Genomic DNA, 23,642 nt, shown 5'->3' on the forward strand with positions numbered 1-23,642 from the left:
AAAAAAAAAAAAAAAAAAAAAAACCTCAACACCAGTGACCATTAGAGAAACACACATTGAAACCACAGGAGGTACCACTTCATGCCCAAAAGAATAGCATTATCAAAAATATATATATATAAATGTTGGCAAGGATGCGGAGAAATTGAAATTCTTGTGCACTGGCTGAAGGGAACATAAAATAGTAAAGCCATTCTGGAAACCAGCATGGTGGTTCATCAAAAAAGTAAACATAGAATTATCACATGATCCAGCAATTCACTTCTACAGACACAAAAGAATAAAAAAAAACAAGATTCAATCAAATACTTATACAACAATGTTCACAAGAGCATTATTTTCATGAATCAAAAGGTGGAAAGAAAACCAACAATCCAATAACAGATGGACGCGTAAACAAACTGTAGTATTGACATACAATGAACTGTCATTCAGAGTAAAAAATGCTGGTATGTGCTATGTAACCTAGATAAACCACAAAATATTATGCTAAGTGAAATAAATCAGACACAGAAGGACTAATAATTTATGATCTCACTTATATGAGTTACTTAAAATGGGCAAATTTATAGACCCAGAAGATGAAAGATTACTAGGCGCTAAGAAAAAGGAACAGAAAAGTATTGTTTCATGGATATCAAGTTTTTGTTTGGGGTAATGAAAAAGTTCTAGTAAGAGTAGTAATGCCTGTACAACAATTTGAATATATTTAGTGTCATTGCCTTCTATACTAAAAGTGATTTAGAGGGCAAATATTGTTACATATAACATAAATTAAAATTTTACACACAATAAAAACTTTTAACTATGTTGATGAACCTAAACTGTTTTTCAGAGCCAGGCACAGTGATGCACACCTGTAACCCCAGCACATGGGAGGCTGAGGCAGGAACACTGTGAGTTTGAGGCCAGCCCAGTCTATATAGCAAGTCCCAGGCCAGTTTGAAACATGGAAGGCCCCATTTCAAAAATTGTTTTTCATTTTTAAAAATTAAAGATCAAATGTTTTTTTATATACCTCTTCAGCCAAAAAATAAAAAAAAAAGCAAAGATTCATTCAGCCACAGTATGACAGTGACCACAGCTGCTGCCAGGCACCTGTTTCTTCAGCCTAGGCAGGGAACCTCCAAGGAGAGGAAATTGATCCTGAAAGTTTCAAGTGTCTAAAGTCCAGCTCTTGGTGAGGCAATGGCCGGATGAGCAGGGAGTGCATGCTGTTCTTTTGAAGTTTGGTCTGGTGGAAGAGCTTCGAGCCTGAAGGATTTCTCCAAGGGTCAACAAGATGGAACCTCAGTGGTGACCATGGAGAAGATGCTGGTGCAGGGAGGAAGGGAGTCATGGCTTCCAGGAGAGCAACCAGATGGCATCCAGATATTAATAAGGACCCTTAGCTTCATCCGCTGGGAGCCCTGCACCTATTGTCAAATAGGGCCAAATGAGAAAGAAAAGAAACTGCTGTGTTGGAAAGCAATTCCCAAGAACTAAGTGCCTTTACAGAGAACACTAGAATTCAGCAAAAGCATTGGAATTATTCTCCTATGTGGGCGAGACACTGCCCTTATTTAGGTGTCTGGTGAGGGACTTAATTGAAACTACAGTTAAGGAGACAATGATAGACTTTCAGTCTTGTCTACAAGAAGGATGATGTTGTTTAAATAAACACCATCTGCTACCAACCATTTAGAAGTTTATTGGCTTTCTTCCTCCTCATAATTCAGCATTATGGGGCCTGACTTGGATTTGTGTCAGTGAGGAGAATACAGAACTGTCTGTGTTCACATAAAGGTAAAAGTGGATATTACTGGATTCTCAAACCTAAACACCTACCTGAGAATTTTTTTGGCAAGTTTTTTGATGAGCTTATGCTACAGGAGAACAGAGGGAGATAACAGCTATTCTCATGGCTTCATGTTTAATGCAAAGAAGACGGCATAGGATTAGTGATGTTTAACCAAGTACAGTCTTAGGGTTAAATGTTTATCAAGATTGCATGAAGTCTGACAGCAGGCAGAAACAAAGTATTTAGTACAAATATAATTAAAGCAATTCCATTATTTTTATATTCTATACGGAAATAGATTATAGAAATTAGCATGTCAGGCATGGTGGGGCACAACTATTCTGCCAGCATTTGGGGAAGCTGAGGCAGGAGGATTGAAATTTGGAGTCCAGCCTGGACAATTTAGCCAGTTAGTGACACTCTGTCTCAAAATCATACAGAAGCACTGGAATGTAGCTCAGTGTGAAGGTCCTGGGTTCAACCCCCAGTATGACACCTACATCATGATTTTGATAGTACCTGAAAAGCAGACATTTATTTTGTACAATTTTTGGGAAGTTGGAATTCGAGATCCAGGGACTGGGAGATTCATGACTGGTGAAGACCCGCTGTCTGGTCCACAAGTGATGTGTCCTCACTCCCCGTCTTTAGGGCACAAAAGAGCAATCAGGCTCTCAGAGGGCTCCTGCATAAGGCCCTGGTCCCACTCATGAGGGTCCTGCTCACATGACTGAGTCACCTCCCAGAGCCTCCATCACCTTGCGAATTAAGATTATAACTCAGACAGCTGGGGAGACATTGGACCCATGGCACTGCACTGTCTGCATTAACTTCTAAATTCAAGGGAATCTTGCACTTCTTTATGAAGCTTTTGCAATTCATGTTGATGAAAAAAATGAGAACAGATATGCATTCTTCTAAGATCAGGACCAAGGGGGGCATCTCTCAGGAAATACCCAAGTACAGATTTGATTTAGCAGAGTAAAATCAGTTATCAGCACCAAGTCTCCCTATTGGATTCGGAATGAGCAACTTTGAGTTTGGGCAGTACCATGCCATCCCATGTGTGGTGGCACTTGTTCAGATGCACCAGGACCAAGATGGGGACCCATCTCTGTGAAGCGTGGGGTCAGAGGCAAAGCAGCACTGGACAAATGTGCAAAGGTCAATAGACAGGAGGCTCTGCTGCCAGGTCTGTGCTTCACAGAGTCCCAGGGGCTCTGCCTGCCCAAAGGCTGTTGGTCTTGAATTGAGGGTAGTGGATGGTTTAAAAGCAGAAAGGGACGGGGAGACCCAGATGCAGGATTCATGGGCAGAGCTGAGTATACTGAGGTGTCACTGGTACCTTACATAACTACATCTGCAGAATGGAGTGACCAGATAGAGCACAAGCAAGAGTCCCACAAGCCTGGAGCCATTTTGTCAGGGGGAACTCAGGAATGTTAAGAAGGGGTTCATTGTTATTTGGAAACATCTGTAGAAATCAGTTACCCTTCAAGAATTGATCGTAATCGTTGTAAAAATGTTCTTTACATGTTGTTTCACATTTTCTAATATTACATGTAAAACACAGTTAATTTTGGCCTTTTCTTGATGGCATTTGAATTTTTAAACTTTCTTCATTAGCCAACCCCCGCCCCGCGCCTCCTACAAGGAAGAAAAACCAAATGAACAATAACAACAAACAGAGTGAGAGAAACGTACCATGAGGTGATAGGAAAAAGCAGACCACAATTCCCTGAGTTCGGTGGGGTTCAGGTGGGTGGGGCCAGCCACAGTAAGTGCTTCCCTGAGCTGTGACTCATGTTTAGTGACAGGTAGCACCCCGGCACAGATGTTCCGAAGGACGATTTTCGGGAGGTTTATGGAAAGAAGATAAGACAATTCAGGGGAACAGAATGCCAAGGGACGAATATATGTTTGTTCTTTTTGTTGTTCATTATCTCATGTCCTCAAAACAGAGTTTCTTTATTTTCAGAGAGTTTGATAAATTACCTTAAAATGTGAAATCATATAGCTTTTCTAGTTAACAGATGTTTCTGCAACAAATGAAAAAATATGTAAAAAGAGTACAAGGAGCATATTACACTGCAGTGTTGTCAAAGGAAAGTGTTCATAAATAGAATGAATGAGTATATTTATTACTACATGCTGTATTACCTTAATTTTCCAATGCTATAAATACCAACATGTGAACATACTAAATTAATCTTTTGAATCCCTTTCCACTTATCAGAAGTCTCTGAGTATGTCCAAATTTAAGATTCTGATTATATTTATATTGGAATTCCATTTTATTAGATATAACCATGTAATAGTATTTCATAATGGAAAATATCATTCATGGTTTTATATAGCACATATATGTACTCCTATTGTGAGAAATTAATTATTGATCCAACAATGTTGATGAAACTTCTATCATATAAAAATTTTGATCCACAATGCGCAGATAATAGAATGGGCATGGATATCAAATTTTAACAAATTTTTTAACATTTGTGTATGCCTCAAAGGGTATTAATTAATTGGATAAAAGTAGGAGATTAACCAAAACAAAATTATTAATACTTTTTTTGGGGGGGGTACTGGGGATGAACTTGGGCCCTTGTACTTGTGAGGCAGGCAGTGGAACCACTAAGCTAAATCCCCTGCCCTATTAGTGCTTTTTATTAGGCAGATTATACCGTCATATCTTGCCTGAATCTAATAGTTATCTTTCCTACTTGGAAAACCAGTAATATATCAGTGTCAGTTGGACAGAACCTTGTCATTTTATTTTTTGATCATGGGAACTCTGAATTCCTTAACCATTGACCATAACACAGCCAAACACATGAACCCATTTCAATTCAAAATAATCACCAAGCAATTAACATGCCACCTGTCTGTGGCAGTACATGTGAGGGTGACAGCAATGCTCAAGGACATCAGTTCATGTGGGACCTACACGGGTGTCACTCTCCACCATCACGCTGGCGGCTGCAGGACACTGAGCAAGTGGAAGTCTTTTCTTTAACACTGGCAAAGTCACTTAATCAGTGTTCCAGTCTCCTTGTCCCTTTTCATGCCCTAAATCTGAAAAAGAGGACAATGTACTTACTTACACGTCCATGTGTATGGGACATGATCAAGGGGCTGCTCAGTTTGTGGCACCTAGAAGATGACGCTCTTCGCAGTGACTTCCTCCTTTAATGAAACTCAGGGCATTCGATGTGTGTGGAGTACTTGTGGAGCACACACATCTGTAACCCCTGTACTTAGCCCTTCGGAGTCTTCTTAAATTGGCATGTGAGTCTTATCATCATAAGGCTTCTGCTGTAATGGAGACACAAAGCCAATTAAAAATAACTCAGAGTAAAATGATGAACCCTATAGGACAGGGCATTCCTGCCAGTGTTCTGTAAGTGTCAGCAGAAGACAGATCTCAGAAGCCCGGACACAAGGACCCATGCCCTGCTTTGCAGTAAAGCTAGAAACAAAAGTATCATTGTAAAGACAAATACAATGTTTAATAGTCAGTGCTAATTAAAAGAAGCAGACACGGTGTTAACCCTGTCATCCCCACACTCTAGGAGGCTGAGGCAGGATGATCACACATTCAAGCCTTTTCAGTTAAGCAGTTTAGCAAGATTTTGTCTCAAAATAAAAATAATTAAAAAGGAATGATTTGTAGCTTGGTGTGCAACGTTTCCCTTCTCATACCAATTTTATTTCAAAAATCAACATACTCTGAACTTACTAAGATAAAAAGAAACAGAATTTGGGTCAGACCCAAGCTGGTTCCCTACCTTCTCAGATTAGCCAGCATCCTTTATGCTTTCCATTCAGAGCAGCTAAAGTTAGCAAATAAAAATATAGCATTGCCATGAAGTTGGAATTTCTGATAAATGATGAATTTCTAATTGTAACAATCACGTGAATATTTCACCTGCCCATCTTGTCTCCATTATAGTTTCCCTGGATTTGCCAGTGGAACTGAGAACAGTCAGAAGATAAAGGAAAACTCCTCCCTTCTGTGCCCTAAGTCACGTACGCTGATGCTCAGCTCCAGTAGGAAGATTCCCCTCTACCACCAGCCACACTGCCTCCATCCGCGCCTCCCCGCAGACGCCAAGCTGGGTCAGGAGACACAAGGCCAGGTTCTCAGATCACTTCTCGGCTCCTACACACAGTGTTGTATGGAGTCATTTCTGCCCGGGATAGGGTAAAACTCCTCAAAGAGATTAGGAGAGAGGAAAGGGTTTCTGAGGTATGGCGAGAATTACCAAAAGCATCAATTTCTCCACTGCCACATAATTTATGTATCTGCCATGGAAGGGGAGAACCAGGCTACAAATTGTTCTGATGAAATGGAGAATACTTGGAGTGATTTAAGAGGCAATTCTAGGAGATAGCTCTGAGCTTCAACAGGAAGGCGGGTTGCTCTGTACTTTTAAGGGAAAGACAAAAGGCATTTTACATTTCTGATGTAAGACTAAAAGGAAAAAAATTAGATGTTCTTACTCCCTGACTACTTCTGGTAATAATATCTCCTGGAGGTAGCTTTGAAAAGCAGATGATGTCCCAATTCTATTTTTTTCTGTACGAATATTTCTCAGGGCAGTGGAAATCTCAGTGCTAGAAGGCAGATAGTTTAAATATATAGCCACAGTTTAGAATGGCATATTTTATGTTTCATAAATCTTTATAGGCAATCATCCTGTGTGATATATTTCCTAGGATATTCTCACTACTTAAGGAGACTTTCATCATAAAAGAAGTTAAATATGGCAAAGTGTCCTCCCTACTGACTTTTAGTCTCAGCTTTCTAAATGCCAGCAAGTTTGAGACAAGGAGAACAGCTCCCTCACCAGAGTTCCATCTTTTGCTTTGATTTTTCTCTGCATCATTTTCCCAGGGTCCAGATCGATTACCAAAAAAAAAAAGTATGGACTTAGTGTGGCTGTTTGGCTCTTTGCAAAAAGCTATAAATTCTTGTGCTGCTTAAGGGCAAGGTCACCCAAGTAAACAGTGTATAGCAGGACTAGAGCTTACCAAACCCTTCTCCTCTTTTATTTGGTTGGGTTGAATGGGAGGAATTCCGAGATCAGCCTGGCACTGTAAGACTGGGCTAAAAAGTCACAAATATTGTTTATGCCAAATCAGTAGTTGACACAAGCGCAAGGTCCCGAGATTGATCCCCGGTACCAAATCACAGTAATTGAGAAGTCATTTTACTGCGGAGAGTTGGGCCTCTTAATCACACACATTTGGGGTTGGTTTAGTGAAAGTTCAGAAGTAAAATGTTCTCAAAAATATTCTCAGAGATGTATTTCCTCCGCATTCCCTAGAACCTCAAATTCTAGAGGAACTAAGACACAAAGAATTTTAGAAAACTATCATACTGATCTCTTTCCCAATCGATGATTAAATATCAGCCAACCAGCTTTCATGTCAATTACAGGAAAACTGAGTAAAATGTTTGAGAGTTGGAAAAGCAGTAGAAGCCCAGTAATATGGATGAGAAAAAAAAAAAAGAATTTAATTTTTCAGGGGAGCAATGATTGGTGTCACCCACTGGTGCATTTTGGGAAAAAATGGGAATTATTAGAAAAAGAGCTATAGGTTGAAAATAATGCCATAGTAAATCCAAGAGAACATCAGATTTGTGGCTTAGCCAGTAATTTTTGCTCTATAACAAGAGATTTGTGTGTAACAGGAACACAAAGCAAAACCAGGTCCATGAAGTAAAAGGCAAGATTGCTGTAGTCACAGACCTAACTTTTTATATAATTCCAACAGAGAACAAACTTCAAGGCACAACAGGTTTTCTGAGAGCAACAATAAGAGTGAAAATAACTTTCTCAGGAAATCTATTTATTTCAGTGGTTTGAAGTATCCCTGCACTGGTGGTAGAGCGTAGAACTCGGTCCTCATGTTTTTCTTTTTACTTTTTCCATCAAGCTGAAATGTTCTACAATTGGACCATTGAAGTTAAATCTTTGGACAGGCAGTTTGAAAGCCTCATATACTTTCATTGAGAAAGCTTGAGAAGGAAACAAATCACTGAAGCAACCAGGGTTTAGTTTTTCAAAGATGTTTGTGGAATAAAACATCGTTTGGAAAGGAACCCAGAGAAAAATTGTTATACAGTGTGAATTGTGGAGCAGAATTATTTATATATATATATCAGCATGGTCTGTAACTTTCAGAAAACCTGACTGCAGTTTCTCGGGGGATTTCAAATTAATCCTGCATAGATGGTCAAAGTTACACTTTTCAAGAGCTTATAAACCATTGCAGAAATGATATGAAAAAAATGTAAGATAATGATGTTGAATTGTTTTTGTTACTAAAAAATGAAAGAGAATAAGTAACATTAGTTGTCTGGGAATTTTATTAGGTTCATATTCATAAAAATAAGCATCATCCTGAAATTAAAAATATATAGAGAGTGTAGGTCTTAAGAGTCTAGAGTGTAAACAGTATATCTAGGAACCAAAATAAATAAATGTCAATGGTTTTTATGTGAAAACTTACTCAAAGAATAAAAGGTAAGTTCACAATTATTTTTGAATCCCTAAGAGTAATTACATTTTGGACCATGAAATTGGAGACATTTTAGATAAAACCTCTGAAACTATCAAGGCCCCTTTTCCAACTGTCAATTTTACAAATGTTAAAACCTACAGCCCTTCAGCCCCGCTCAGCAAAGGTCAGGACTCCCCAGTATAACCTCACTTCTGACTTTAGTTGCATGTTTACATGTGCCTAAGATCCTTCTCAGATTTGACACTGTGCTAGAAAGATTCAAAGAAGAGGTGGAAAAGTCTTGTCCTCACAGACTTTATGATGGTGCAGAGGTGCAGGCGAAATCAGCCAAGGGCAGAGGCTCGTGGGGCGGTCCGGGAGATCCAGTGCCAGCCCCATGGCACTTTGAAGAGTGCTAACTTCTCTCAGCAACGATGTGGCAGGGGAAGCCAACCAACAAGCTGACCTCAGCCCTGGAGACTTCTTACGGAAGCTCAGTCCTGTAGACGGAGTTCACTGGTTCACCACATTCATGACTCAGAGAGCTTTTATCTCCTTCCTGGATCAGGATAACACGATGCCTCTCTCTTCCATCACATTGCTAACATAGGCTGCATAATGTGACCCAAGACTCCCCGGGAACATGATAGCTCTTTCCAAGGACTTGGAGACTACCTCATAGGCACTGAAGGGGAAGGCTGGGCCAGTCTTCAGATAAAATGGAAGAGTTTACCATCCATGGATCTTGGGAGATCCTGCCGGCAAACAGAACAAGATGATCAACTCCTTCTGGAGCAGCTGATCATCTCATTGTGTTAACAAGCAGTTGACAACAAAACCAGAACATTTGCCATGGATTTGTTACCAGGAGACTACCTGCAAGATGTTTTCATCAACTGGGACATGTGACCTTGCTCCTGCCTGTGGCTTCACCGTAAAGAAAGTAAAGTACCTGATTCTGTTTCTTCCCCTTTGACGTACACACAGGAGTGTTGCACAGCTTGGCTGAATTGGCCATTGCTCTACCTGACTACAATTCCAGGCAGCAGTAGCTCTACCCAGGATGCTCTAGGAGGAAGACGTTGTGGCAGCTCTGTGCTCCTCTCGGTCCATGAGGACTTTTGCTAAAGCACTGTTGCAGTTCCCTGTAGTGACACTCATATCTCAGATCTTTCTGTGCACATTGATGGTCTGTACAGACTTAGTTTTCACAGTCTACTTCTCCTAGAAAAGCATTGTATGGGGGGAGGAGCCTCTTGGGATGTGCTTCTCAATGTCCCCTATTTTCCACAACATCTTCTTTTATATTGGAATTTGCCTTGCAAGTAGTTTCTTACTTCCTTATTACATTTGAAAGAATGCACTCACAGTGAGGCTAATTCTGTTACAGAGTCTCATTGGTTTAGTGGAATGGACTGCAGAGGAAATCATAAGAATAACATAGCAGCCATTCAATCATGAGATAGTTTCAGGATGCTGGTACATTTTTATAGAAAATTGAATTTGCTGAATAGTAGTTGCAGCCTCAGTTGGCTAAAAGAATAAAACTTTGGCTTCAAAATTTTTATACTGAAATAAAAATTAGATGTTTTCCACACAAAACATACACAGAAACATTTTTAAAATACAGTATAGATTTTAATAATAACCAAATTTTTGAAAATTTTATACATTACAATACAATATTTATTTTTACTTTTTAAGGAAATTTTTGAGATTTTAGTCTGAAATAGAGGGAGCCAAGTAGAACTTAAACAGATTAGCCTAAAATATTACTGACATTCTCACATAGAGTTAGAAACAATGAAGTCTCTCTTCTGAACACTTCTTCTATTCAAATGGAAAAATATTATGCTTAACTTCATGTGTACACACAAATACAGTGAAAATTTTCATAAGACTAAATTACTTAAAACCAATGATTTAATTCAAGCTGTAACTCTAAAATTTTTTACAGTCCAAAAATTCCAGTAATGTTGATACAAAGTATATAAAACTGACTTTATGGGGTTGAACCCTAAATTAATAAGCACCTGACCTTTAGATCACTCACAAAAAGCTTTATACTCATTTTATATATAAATGGTCACTTTGTGAAATAATTAACTCCTAGCATCCACTAAATTTCCACTATTTTAAAAGTAAACAATTTTAAGTAGGAATTACTATTTCTGAAATGTCATGAGTTCAATAAAATAAAAATTAGGATAGGTATAAATTTATGCAACCACTATATATGCATGGTACACTTAAAAATAAACTTCTTAAGAAAAATTTTCTCAAAGTCCAGTGTTTGTCAACCTCAATTTTTAATAGAATATTTTTAAATCTTAGATTGGCATTGATCAAATATTGCATCTGTGGCAAAGATACATTTTATCTTTTGAGCTCTTCATAGCCTAGAATACAGTCTAACTTCAAATTATTACCACACTTCTTCATTTTAGTCTCAGTTAAACCATGGAGAATCCAATGAAACAAAATCAAGATAAAGTCAAGTCTGAAAATGATGTAACATGAGAAATTGTTAGACCAGGAATATTTAGCCTGATGCATTGATTTTGACTTTTTTAGGTATTAGTGTTATTCAGTGTTAAATGCACCAAAACAAACAAAAACAAAAAAACAACAACAAAAAAACTTCTCATTTGATGGGTTAGACATTAGACTTTTATGCTCTTGGAAAATAAGACTCTAGACCAGGTGTGGTGGTGCACACCTATAATCCCAGCACTCGGGAGGCTGAGGCAGTAGGATTGCTGTGAGTTCTACATGGGCTACATAGTGAGTTCCAAATCAGTCTCAACTACATAGTGAGACCCTGTCTCAAAAAACCAAAAAGTAAATAAATAAATAAAACTCTAGGATCAATATGTTGACATTGGAGAGAGGTGTATTAGGAATGAAAACATGGACTTTCAATCTGTAAATACCTGTCCACCCCATTGGGTTGGGACTTGCTCCAGAGAGCTGGAAGTCCAAGGGCAGACATTGGAGTGAGGGGAGTTGGTGCAGAGGTCTCTGCTTCTCCTCCAAGTCTCAGATTCTTCATCATATGTGTAGAATTGGATGAAAGCTAGGGTTATCAGGGATCAGAGCTACTCCTGTGTAACTGTTTTGCTGTAAGTACTATAGATGCAAAGACAAGGACTGGAATTAGATACACTAACTATAGAACTCTTTTCTTTCAGCCTGTGCACCCCCCACCCCAACCCCCACACACATGAAAAATAAACAGCTTTTCTTCCTCTGTATCCCTGAAGAATATGGGTTCACTGAGCCAGTGGTGTGATCAGCAACATTAACAAAGCAAAGCCAAATAAGAGAGAAAACTATAGAAAGCTTGTTAAGACCCTTGTTTTTGCACAATACCTGAATCACAGATGTGGTTGTAATTACCACCTGCTGGATGAGAAATAACAAAATCTAGAGGAGTGGCCAAAAGGCAGAAGGATATTTCACTAAAACACTGACTCGTTAACCTGCAAAGTTAAGAAGGCTGCAGAGATGCACTGAGAGCCGCTCACTCTTCGGACAATGTGAGCATAAAATTCAAAAGGTTAGAACAATGGAAATTTGATTAAAACTTTTAGTGAGTTAAGTTTAGGACAAATAAAAAGAAGTACAACTTCTAGTTTTTTTTTTGTTTTTTGTTTTTTTTTTTTTTTTAGGAAATAGTGCAACGGAATCCCAGAGCGATTCCTGCATAGAGTGAGTGTCCAGCACTCCGGGCACTTCTCTGACCATGTCCCAAAGTGTGATCAGCCTTCCTCTGTGGTCTGGTGGCATTCTTCTAGTGACAATTACCCTGCCTGGCTAGACACTGGTGCCTATAGAAGAATAACCTGCCTCACCCCACAAAAATGTATTAAAATGATGCTCTGTCTGTGTAGGGGTTTTATCCCCACTAGAATCTGGTGTGAATTGTAACTGGCATCAAGGAGCATGAACAATGGAAAACAAAGCCCCCCGTTGTACCCACATTGAGAGGACTGTGTCTCACAATGAGGGGTCCCTCATCTTCTCTTGGTTGTAATTACGGGATCCTTTCTGAAGGGCCTTGTGTGTCTTTATTTTGCAGCCCCACATCTCAGGCAGTGCCTGAGCAAACTCCGAGCGCAGTAACCGTGTCTGACTGCACCAGCAGTCCCGTCAGCAGTCAGTTGTCTTCCTTCCTCCCAAAACTGAGGCTCGAGTATATTATTTATGAAACTTGTCAACCAAATTACATCTTTCTCATATCTTCCCTTCAAGATGGAGTTTCAGGATTCTCCATGAACCCTTTCAGACTTCAATTTTAAGTGGACATGTGAAATGCATATAACAGATTTTATAAAGCTAGCCCAAATACTGCTTTTGCACTCCTTTGCCCTTTAAATCATGGAAATAACATTCCATAGGAGGGCCTTCCTAGGGCTGTAGACAAACAAATAGTGTGCACTACATGCAGACATAGCAGGGGCAAGATGGTATCTTAGACTGAACAAGGAGGTGTTTCACATTCTGTGCTGTCCTGACTGAGCCCTCTGAAAATACTATTATGATTTCATTAATCTTACAGCATGACTTGGATAATTCCAATATAAAGTTTGGCTATTTTTCTGCAGGCATTTCTGTTTTATAGATTATGCTATTTCATGAAAGTTCACGTAATGTTTATTTTATTTATTTATTTATTTTGGTACCGGGGATCGAACTCGGGTACTTGCGCTTGCAAGACAGGCGGTGGAACCACTGAGCTAAATCCCTGGCCCTCACTTAATGTTTAAACAAACATTAAAAGTATCTATAATTTTCACACATTAAATCAGAAATATCAGGGCTGGGTGTGGTAATCCTAGCACCCTAGAGGCTGAAGCAGAAGGATCCCCATGAGTTCCATGCTAGTGTGAACTACAGAATAAGAGCCTGGATCAAAAAAAAATTAAAAATTAAAAATTAAAAATTATACTTGTATTCGGTAGAGTGCTTTATAGGTCTCCTTCGTTATGATCAGCCTCCCGGCCACCAGTGGACCCAGGTGAGGACCAGTGCTGTGTGAAGTCATCAGCCTGGCCCCTCCCCCACCCAGGCCCTGCCACCCACTTTTGGCTTCCTGGCTACCCCTGTTCCTCATCTAAACTGCAAAAGCACAGGGAGTCTTGATGGCCATTGCCCTGAGCTAGAACACAAGTGAAGAGTAGTAAGAGGTCCTTACTCCTTCTAAGTCCCAATCCTGAAGATTAAAAGTACTATATTGATCAGTTTATTCATTATAAACATATTTTGGGCTACTCTTTGATTCTGTTTTATTTCATACAGTTAAAAGTGATAGATGCTGCGTTTGATTCCATTGCTATTGCTGATTTTATCACTTGAATTAGTCTTGTGATTGATCTAATCTGTTATCTTTCCTGGTATAATGAAAAAGAGATTACCCCAGAGTTATTAGAGTCTCAAATTCTAAAGACCAGTTATATCTGGAAGATACCTCCAAGAAGCAATCATTCCTTAAGGTTCCTAAATACTAGTAACAAAGATACTTACAATAAATAACATCTAAATATCATCCCAGGAATTAAACCAAGGACTATACCAACAGCAATAATAGAAGTGAAAAGACATTTAAACAAGACACAGTCTTCCATTCTACCAAAGGCAAATTCTGGGAGAAACGAGGTGGAAAAGTCTGATAATCAACCCCCAGACAATCTGAAATGATAGCACAGGAAGTAAAAAAACAGGTGAATGAGGCTCTAGAAATACTCAAAACAGAAATAATTTCCCAGATAAAAGACATGGTTATAAATGCTAGAACAGAAACAGATTAAAAAAAAAAAATAGATGAGTTCAGGTCCATGAGTGAAGCCATGAATGCTCAGCATAGGAAAGAAATGGAAACCATGAAGGCCCAATATAAGAAAGAAATGGAATCCATGAAACAGGTTCAAACTGATATTCAGGAGATTAAAAACTCTATTAAAAGTATACAAAAAAAGTATACGCAACAGACTAACCCACTCTGAAAACAGAATATCAGATATAGAAGATAGGATGGCAGTCAGTGACTTTGCAAAGAGAGATCTCTTAAAAATAACAAGGAACCATGAGAAATTAATCCAATAACATATAGATGAAGCAAAGAAGACTAATATAAGATGAATAGAAGTCCACAAAAAAAGCAGGAGAAAGCACAGATGACATTAAAAAAACAAACAAAAATAAAAACAACTCTTCACAGAATGAATGGTAGAAAACTTCCCAAACAGAGCAAAAGAACTTGACATACAGATAAGTGAGGCATATAGAACTCCAAGTAGTTATAACAAAATAAAATCTATACCTAGACATGTAATAATCAAGATCCCAGAAACCCAAGAGAATTACAAAATACTACTCACAGTTAGAGAAACAAATTACATGCAAAGAAAGCCCCTTAGAAACACAACTGATTTTTCAGCAGAAACTGTCAAGGCAAGGAGAGCCTGGAGTGAGGTATTTCAAGCTTTCAAAGAAAACAACCTCCATCCCAGGCTGATGTATCCTAAGAAACTATCTTTCAAAAATTGATGGAGAAGTAAGCTACTTTCATAACAAAGAACACCTCAGAAACTTCATGAATACCAAACAAGCACTCCAATCAATTTTTAAAATATCCTAGAAAAAGACAATGAAGGTCACAATGCTATGAGTTTCAACAGAGCAAATCCAATAGGCAAAAATTTAAAGGGAGAGACAGAGAAATAAAAAAAGAGCCAACAGCAGGAAAATAATATAACAATGATAAGCCAACACATATCAGTTATAAACCAATAAAAAAAAATAGACTGGCAGAATGGATTAAGAAGCAAAATCCAACAATATGCTGCATACAAGAAACACACCTACTTGAAAAAGATATTCATAGACTAAAAGTAAAGGATGGAAAACAGTTCTCTATACAACAGGACCCTGGAAAAAAGCAGAGGTAGCTATCTTATTTTCAGACAAAGTAAATTTCAAACCAAAATTAATTAAGAGAGACAATGAAGGTCACTGCATCCCCATAAAGGGAATAATCCAAGAGGAAGAGATGACAATCATAAATATATATGCACTAAATATTAATGCCCCCAACTATACAAAACAAATATTAAGGGACATGGAACACCAAATTATCACTAATACAATTATAGTGGGTGACCTCAGTACCCCACTGTCACAAACGGACATTGTCACATCTAGACTAAAAATCAACAACAAAATATAAGAACTGAACCAAGCTTTTGAACAAATGGACTTAATAGATGTCTACAGAATCTTCCACCCCACAAAATCAGAATACACATTCTTTTAAGCTGTACATGAGTCATTTTCCAAAATAGACCACACACTAGCTGGGTAAGTAAATGTAAAGGAATTGAAGTTATCTCATGTATATTATCAGACCATAGTGCAATTAAACTTGAAATCAATAGCATAAGAAACCATAAGAAATTTGCAAACAATGTGTCACAGCAGAAATTAAAGAAGAAATTAGACAGTTTTTACAACTTAATGACAATGCCAGTACAACATACAGAAATCTATGGGATTCAATGAAAGCAGTTTTACGTGGGAAATTCATAGCAGTGAATGCCCATGCTAGGAAGACAGAGTGAGCTCAAATAACCTAATGCTGAATCTTAAGCTCCTAGAAAAAGAAAAGCAAGAGAAACCCAAAACTTATACAAGGGAGGAAATTATAAAGATCAGAGCAGAAATCAGTACAATAGAGACTAAGAGAATGATACAAAAAAAATCAACAAATCAAAGAATTGGTTTTTCAAAAAATAAATAAAATCAATAAACCCTTAGCCAAACTTATCAAAAAAAGGAAAGAAAAAGCTCAACATGCAATTAGGAATGAAAATGGTGAAGTCACAACAGATTCAGCAGAAATCCAGAGAATCATTTATACTTTGAGAACCTGTACTCTTATAAAATGCAAAACAGAGAAGAAATTGACAGACTTCTAGATACATAAGAATTACCAAAGTTGAGTGAAGAAGAGAAAAATTTCTAAACATCCCAGTTACAATCAGTGAAATTGAAAATGTAATTAAAAATTTACCAACAAAAAAAAGCCCAGGTCCTGATGGATTCACTGCTAAATTCTACAAGACATTCAGAGAAGAACTACTGCCACTAGTCTTTAAACATTTCAAAGAAATTAAAATTGAAGCAATACTTCCAAATTCATTCCTGGAAGCAACTATTACTTTGATTCAAAAACCAGGAAAAGACCCAACCAAAAAAGAGAACTATAGGCCAATCTCCCTACTGAGCATAGATGCAGTAAACCTCAATAAGGTACTGGCTAACAGAACATAAAGGGTCATCAAGAAGATTATACACCCTGTCCAAGTCAGATTTATCCCCGGGGATGCAAGGATGGTTCAATATAATGTAAATCAATAAATGTAATACACTATATTAAGAGAGTCAAGGACAAAAACCATGTGATCCTCTCAATAGATACAGAAAAAACATTAGACAAAAGTCAACACCCATTCATGATAAAAAACTGACAGAAAACTGGAATAGTTGGTCTTTATATCAACTTGATAAAGTCTATCTATGAAAAGCCAACAGCCAACATCATACAAAACTGAAAACCTTCATGCTAAAATCAGGAATGAGACAAAGATGTCCAATATTGCCACTCCTGTTCAAGCCATAGCAATTAGACAAGAGAAAGAAAAGCAATAAAGATAGGAAAGGAAGAAGTGGAACTCATTATTTGCTGATGATATGATACTCCACATAGAAGACCCAAAGAGCTCCACCAGTATAGTTACATTCATTACTGGGAACTTTTACCCTTACATAATAGGTCTTGGTTCTCATTTTTTTCCCCTTCTCCCTGCCCTCCCTTCACTCCCTCCTCCCCTCCCCATTTACAAACACTTCACTTCCATTTTTTTCATTTTCCCATATTTTTTTCTTTTCCCTTATTCCCTTTCCCCTACCCTTCCCACACTTGATTGACAGATTCAGTGGAGTAGCTGGACACAAGGTAAATACTCAAAAATCAATAGCCTCCTTGTACACAAATAACAGCCTCACTGAGTCAAATTAGGGAAACAATCCCTTTCACAGTAGCATCCAAAAAATGAAATATCCAGGCATCAATCTAATGAAGGAGACAAAAGTCCTCTACACTGAAAGCTACAGCACTCTAAAAAAAAGAGACTGAAGAGGATAGAAGAAAATGGAAAAACATCCCTTATTCCTGGGTAGGGGGAATCAGTATAGTGAAAAAATGGCCATACTTCCAAAACTGCTATACAGATTCAATGCGATCCTAATTGAAATCCCAAGAGTTTATTTCATAGAACTACAGAAAGCAATCCAAAAATTCATTTGGATGAATGAATAGCAAAAAACATTCTAGTCAACAGAGACATGACAAGGGGGTATCACAATTCCCAACTTGAAGCTATACTACAAAACCACTGTGATAAAAACTGCATGATACTTACTGACAAAGAAGCAGACCCGAGGATCAGTGGAAGAGATTAGAAGATGCAGAAACATCTCCTGACATAATCAACTACCTCATCTTTGGCAAAGGATCCAAACACCTTCTGTGGAGGAAAGATAGCCTCTTTAATAAATGGTGTTGGAAAAACTGTATTTCAACTTGTCAAAGATTAAAAGTAAATGCATATATTTCACTATGCACTAAACTAAAATTCAAGTAGATTAATGATACAAATATTAAAACAGAAATACTAAGCTTGCTGGAAGATAAGTAAGATAGAATTCTTGAAGGTATCAACATAGGAAAAGACTGTGAACAAATCCTCAGTAGCATAAGAACTAGCTCAAAGAATCAATTGGGATCTCCTCTTTTTAAAAAGCTTCTGCACTGCCAGAGAAATCACAAGTAGAGCTAAAAGACAACCCACAGTGTGGGAAAAAATTTTACCAGCTGTTCCTCAGTCAAAGGTCTACTATCTAGATATATAAAAAACTCAAAAAAATCAGAACCCCCAACTGTAAAGACCCAATTCACAAAATGGGTGACTGAAATGAATAGACAGGCATTTCTCAGACAAAGAAGTAAAATGCAGCAAATAGTCATATGAAAAATGTTCAACATCACTGGATTCAAGAGATGCAGATGAAAACAACACAGATTCCACCTCACCCCAGTAAGAATGGCTGCTTTCAAGAAATCAGCCAATAACCAGTGTTACCAGGAGTGTGGGGAGAAAGGAACCCTTCTTCATTGTTGGTGGGAGTGCAGACTGGTGCAACCACTGTGGCAATCAATATGGAGATACCTCAAACAAGTAGGATTAGAAATCCCATTTGACCCAGCTATTCCTCTGCTGGGTCTTTCCAAAAAAATTAAAAGAATCGTACACAGCAATATATGCTCATCCATCTTTATAGCAGCACAATTTATAATAGCTCAAACTTGGAAACAGCCCAACTGCCCATCAACTGGAAACTGGATAAAGAATATGTGTTTTTTTAAAAAAATAAAATGGAATACTACTCAGCCATAAAGAATGAGAAACAGGAGAGATTTAGAGCTAAGTGGATGCACATTGGGGCCATACTCTTAAATGAAATTACTAAGTTACACATGTGTAAATACTGAATAGTATCTCTGGTGTGAAAAAGTAAAAGTGTAAGTAAGAATTAAAATGTATACTTGATATTATGTAATAGAAAAAAGTCTAAAAGAGTAGAGGAAGTGTGAGGGGTTGGGAAAAGGTAAAAAGGGAAAAGAAAAATTTGTGCAAAGGAAAAACAAGGAAACAATGTCTTTGTAAACAGGGAAGGGTGGAGGGGCTGAGGGGAGGGCTGGGGAATGGGGGAAAATAAGAACCTGATAAGTCATGTATAGATGCCATTGATGAATGTAACTGTGTTGTATACTTAATATGTACCAATATATTTAATAAAGATAAAAAATGAAGATATATAACTAATCATTAGTAGCTTTATGGCTTGATAGTTGCATATTGAATCTGTGCTGAGGAGAAAAAACCTCAATTTTTTCTGCTATATTTTCTTGTCAAAATATGGTCTACTACTGTTTTAGCACTGGCAGTGAACATTAGGAATTTGAATTCTAGTATTCTGCCAGAAATTTAGCTCAGTGGTTCTGGCACCTGCCTCACAAGCCTAAGATCCTGAGTTCGATCCCCAGTACCAATAAATAAATAAATTAATTCTATTATTCTGGAGATAAACATTAAATTGTGTGTCAGGGCTACAAAATCAGACTTTAGATTCCATTTAAAGCTGTAACACTACAATCTCAATAGAGCATTTGAATCCAACAGCTTACAGTTAAGCATCCAGAAACTGGAGCTTATACCCATATTTTCTGCTGTCACAATGACATCTCTCAAACTTTGGTGATGAGAGTGTATGTGATATTTCCTTGTTATTGCTTCTCTTTTGCTTGGGATAGGCTCTTGCTATGTAATTCAGGCTAACCTTGACCTCATGATGATCCTCCTGTCTCGACCTCCCAAATGCTGGGATTGTAGGCGTGCGCCATCACACCTGGCATGTGTGCGTGATATTTCTTGCACACATGAGCTGTTCCCAGCAGACTTGTTACTATTTAGTAATATATCTCAATCCAAAATGATTTTCTCTCTAGACAATGCAGGCTGAACATTATTGAGAATAGAATTCCTATAGATAAGAATTTAAATATGCTAGGGTGATAGCTGTTAGATTTAGCATAACCAAGTATTCTTTTCTTCAATAAATATTCATTTAAAAATAGCCTTTATGATATATTTTGTGTCAGTTTGAAAAATCACTCCTCCAACACATGGGGGACTGTGTATGCATATGCCCTGAAGGGTGAATAGCCTTCCCTTGGAAGCAGCAGAAAGTCTGCTTACTTGCACTGCTGCCTGTATTAATCAGTGCCAGTCTAATGCTTTATTGAAGAGCATCTATTTTTTGTCTAGATAGAACACAGAGATCTTTCATGACGATAGAAGTTGGAGCCCACTTATTCTAGAAGGACATGTTTTAAGAATTCCTTTTAATTTCAGAATGTTCGAAGATGTAGGTTCAGTATGCTGTCATGTGAATGTGGAGCTTCTTCATCTTTTTTTTTTTTTCTTCTGGGTATTTTATTTTCAGTTATCCCTTTGGCTGTATAGTCCTATTTTGATCTTAAATGAGGAAGAAGATTATCTTTCAATTATAAGGTGCCTCATCAGGTTAAAAGGAAAAAAAAATTCAGAGATTTGTCACTAGCCTAGATGAGATAAATAAAAACTGTAAACATAAAATACTAGAAATTAGTAAGAAAGGTTCAAAAGCTGTAAGAGAAAATAATCAAGACTTCAAGTAAAACCTTAGTATTACAAGACCTCCTTATCTCCCCTAGTAATTTACTGTCATTCTTATGAAAATTTCAGGGTTTTGAATTTGCTTTTGCTTTCTGAAGCAGACACTCATACAAGTTATTAGAAATTGTCTTTAAGGGGGAAACAGTTTTTAATGCTTTTTAACAAAGAGAGAAAGGGTAGAGTCATGTAATGCAGAGTTTCAGAATACCACGCCTCCCGATGATCACAGAATTTCATTGTGTGGTTCCAAACACGCCAAGAAGAGAAAAGTCTAAATCAAAACCGCCTTTGATTGGTTTGTCTTTCTGAGCATGGGTTAATTTTGTTCTTTATGAGGGAAGTGTGCAAAAGATAAAGATAAAGACCACGATTGCTCAACCGACATTGATATGCTCCTGCTGGTTCCCCAACCTTCTTTGCAGTTAAGGTTTATACACTTAGTTAACATCAGACATGAGCAGAACGATGTCATGTCCTTCCACGCCTTGGCCTTTCAAGCCGCCTGTGCAGTCTGCCACCTTGCCCCGTGTGGGTGTGGCGGTCACGTGTTCCCGATGAGGGCTGGAATTTGCAAACAGCTTGGACCTCTGAGTCCCCTGGCTGGAAGACAGCGAGTAGGGCAAGCTGCCTCACAGTTGTCAGCACATGGCATGAGCAAAAGATACATATCGACTGCACTTGAAAAACTTGAGAAAGACTGGCAGATAAAAACAATAGCGCTCCGTGCTTCTATATTAGAAATCAATTCTTGCCTCACTTAATGCTTAAGACATTAATTGATTAACAGTTCCACTAAAGATGAATACATAAATGGAACCGAAATATATTTGGGAGCAAAGGAAATGAATAGTCATCACAGTTTACAATTGGGAAGAATATTCCATATAAGGAAAAATAAATTCAAGGGAAAAAGAAAGCTGTGCAATTGATGTTCTTCACTCTTCTCTCAGGTTTTCCAGGGCAATTTCGACAATGACACCCACAGAAAAAATGTCATCGACCCCCCCATCTATGCACGACACATAAGAATCCTGCCCTGGTCCTGGTACGGGAGGATCACGCTGCGGTCAGAGCTGCTCGGCTGCACGGAAGAGGAATGAGAAACCCACGCACCCCACATCCTCTCCTGTTCCCCAGAAAGTATCTCCGTGGAAAGAACTGTGCAGATCCATAGGAAACTGAATGTTTTTGTTTTGTTTTGTTTTGTTTTGATGAAAAAGCTCTCAAATTCTGGTAGGCCACTGTCTTTTTAAGGAAATCTAAGCCTGCCTTTTCAGTGATTTCAGTTTTATGGTTCAACTCTCTTAAGTAACATCACATTAACTGTGAATTACTTTTTCCATTTTTTTTTTCGGAATTATTTACATTGGTTGAGATGGGTTAGGGAAAGAAAGTAGCCTTCTTTTTTATAGCAAAGGTTTAAAAAAACCTCATAGTTATCGCCAAATAAAAGAAGAAGAGTTGATAGAGCTTTTACAAGAGATGCTTAATTCTTATTAAAAATACTACAATGTTAGCAATAAGTTTTTTTAATGACTTTGCATTACCTTGTTTCCCTGTGCCTGACACTCAGTGTTTATAACAGAATTTAGAAGAATCTGTGATATGCAGCAGTACTAATTAATACTATGATTCCCACTTTACGTCCATTGTTTCTAATGAGAGAGTTCTGACTTTTTCCCCCTTGGACTTCAGCCTGTATTCTTTACTTTGCTTATTGCCTGAATTAGTATTTTTTCCATTTGCAGTTTTTCATATTATTTGCCCAAAGCAAATGTTGTGTCCCTTTATATATCTATAGAATATGACTGAACATCAGCAGATTGATCCATAGTTAATATCAGTTACATATGTTTTATTTCTGAGGAAAACTGCACCTATGTAATCCCCAAATACCTCCTTTCTGTTGTTTCACTATGAGGAACAGCAAAAGTACTATGTCCCCTTAAAATTTTTAAGTATTTACTTAGCCCTATGTTTACTTTGAAATAACAGAATCACGAATCTTTGTCTATTTCAAGAGCATCTAGCAAACTAATATTAACACAGTGCTACATCATTTGGCCAAACATACTCCTCTTCCCACATTTCCTGTGAAACCAAAATTCTGTCGATATTTGAAACTCGTGGTGGTTTCCCAGGAAAGCACATTGTGTAGTTATTTGTAACAAGCGAAGTATTTACTAATGACAATGTTGTAAACCATTCTCAAGATGAAAATTGATTTCTATTTATTTTGCCTCAAAGGTCCTGAAAAAATAAGCAATTATCCTAACAATTTGTTATTGATAATGGAGGTTTCATTGACATGTCTCTCAAATTAAAGATCACCCTGCCTACATAAAAGTCCTCAACCTCTAATTTATGAGCTTTACAAGTATTTATTTTATAAGGCTTAGACACAGAATTATTGGAATTTTAAATCAAGGGTCCTGGAAAGAAAGGATGGTATGTGTACGAAATGTTAAGGCCCTGACCAACACATATAAGTCTTTTTTTTTTTTCTTTAATTCTTGGGCTGCATCACAAAAGCCACTAGACTGTTAATGTCCTGTCTGTCTGTGTGTTAACAGCATTCCTTAGTGATGTATATATGCAGTGGTCTTCAAGCATAGTGAAGAATCTAAAAAGCAAGTCAATCACATTGGTGTTTTAATGAGGAAGCTAACTAATCCAAGAGGACGGCCCAGTCACAGGAGGCTTCCAAGCTCACATGTCTTCTAATTCAGGTTCTTATAATAAAATTGTGGACTGTAAGCCCTGCGCAGTTTTCAACATCTTTCTAAGAGAAATTGCTGTGTCTTCAGTATTATCTTTTTCAAGTTGGGAATGCAAAATATTTTAAGTGACTACAGCTGTACTCATGGTTTGCACAATTACTGAGAGTCAGAAATACACACTTATAGTGCAGCCAGCACTTCCTATTTCTTTGGGGATTTAAATTTCTGAATGTTTTTCTTTGCACATTATGCAGGGTTTTTGTGTTTTAAGATTATATTTTAAATGTTATG

The 23,642-nt window shown here is 37.7% G+C and overlaps 1 protein-coding gene across 2 annotated transcripts in view; it reads left to right on the top strand.

Annotated features, from left to right (window-relative positions):
* Nucleotides 1-22,845, top strand: part of Edil3 (EGF like repeats and discoidin domains 3) — a 287,167-nt gene extending 264,322 nt beyond the window's left edge. For both annotated transcript variants that reach the window (XM_010637154.3, XM_010637153.3), the window contains one exon: nt 21,582-22,845. In XM_010637154.3, the coding sequence (XP_010635456.1) occupies nt 21,582-21,731 (150 nt within the window). In that variant the 3' untranslated portion in view covers nt 21,732-22,845. The remainder of the gene's footprint in view (nt 1-21,581) is intronic.
* Nucleotides 22,846-23,642: the final 797 nt, after the last annotated feature.

This window comes from Fukomys damarensis, unplaced genomic scaffold (assembly GCF_012274545.1).
Source record: "Fukomys damarensis isolate Sample0158 unplaced genomic scaffold, DMR_v1.0_HiC HiC_scaffold_3, whole genome shotgun sequence".
In the NCBI taxonomy this organism is placed as follows: domain Eukaryota; kingdom Metazoa; phylum Chordata; class Mammalia; order Rodentia; family Bathyergidae; genus Fukomys; species Fukomys damarensis.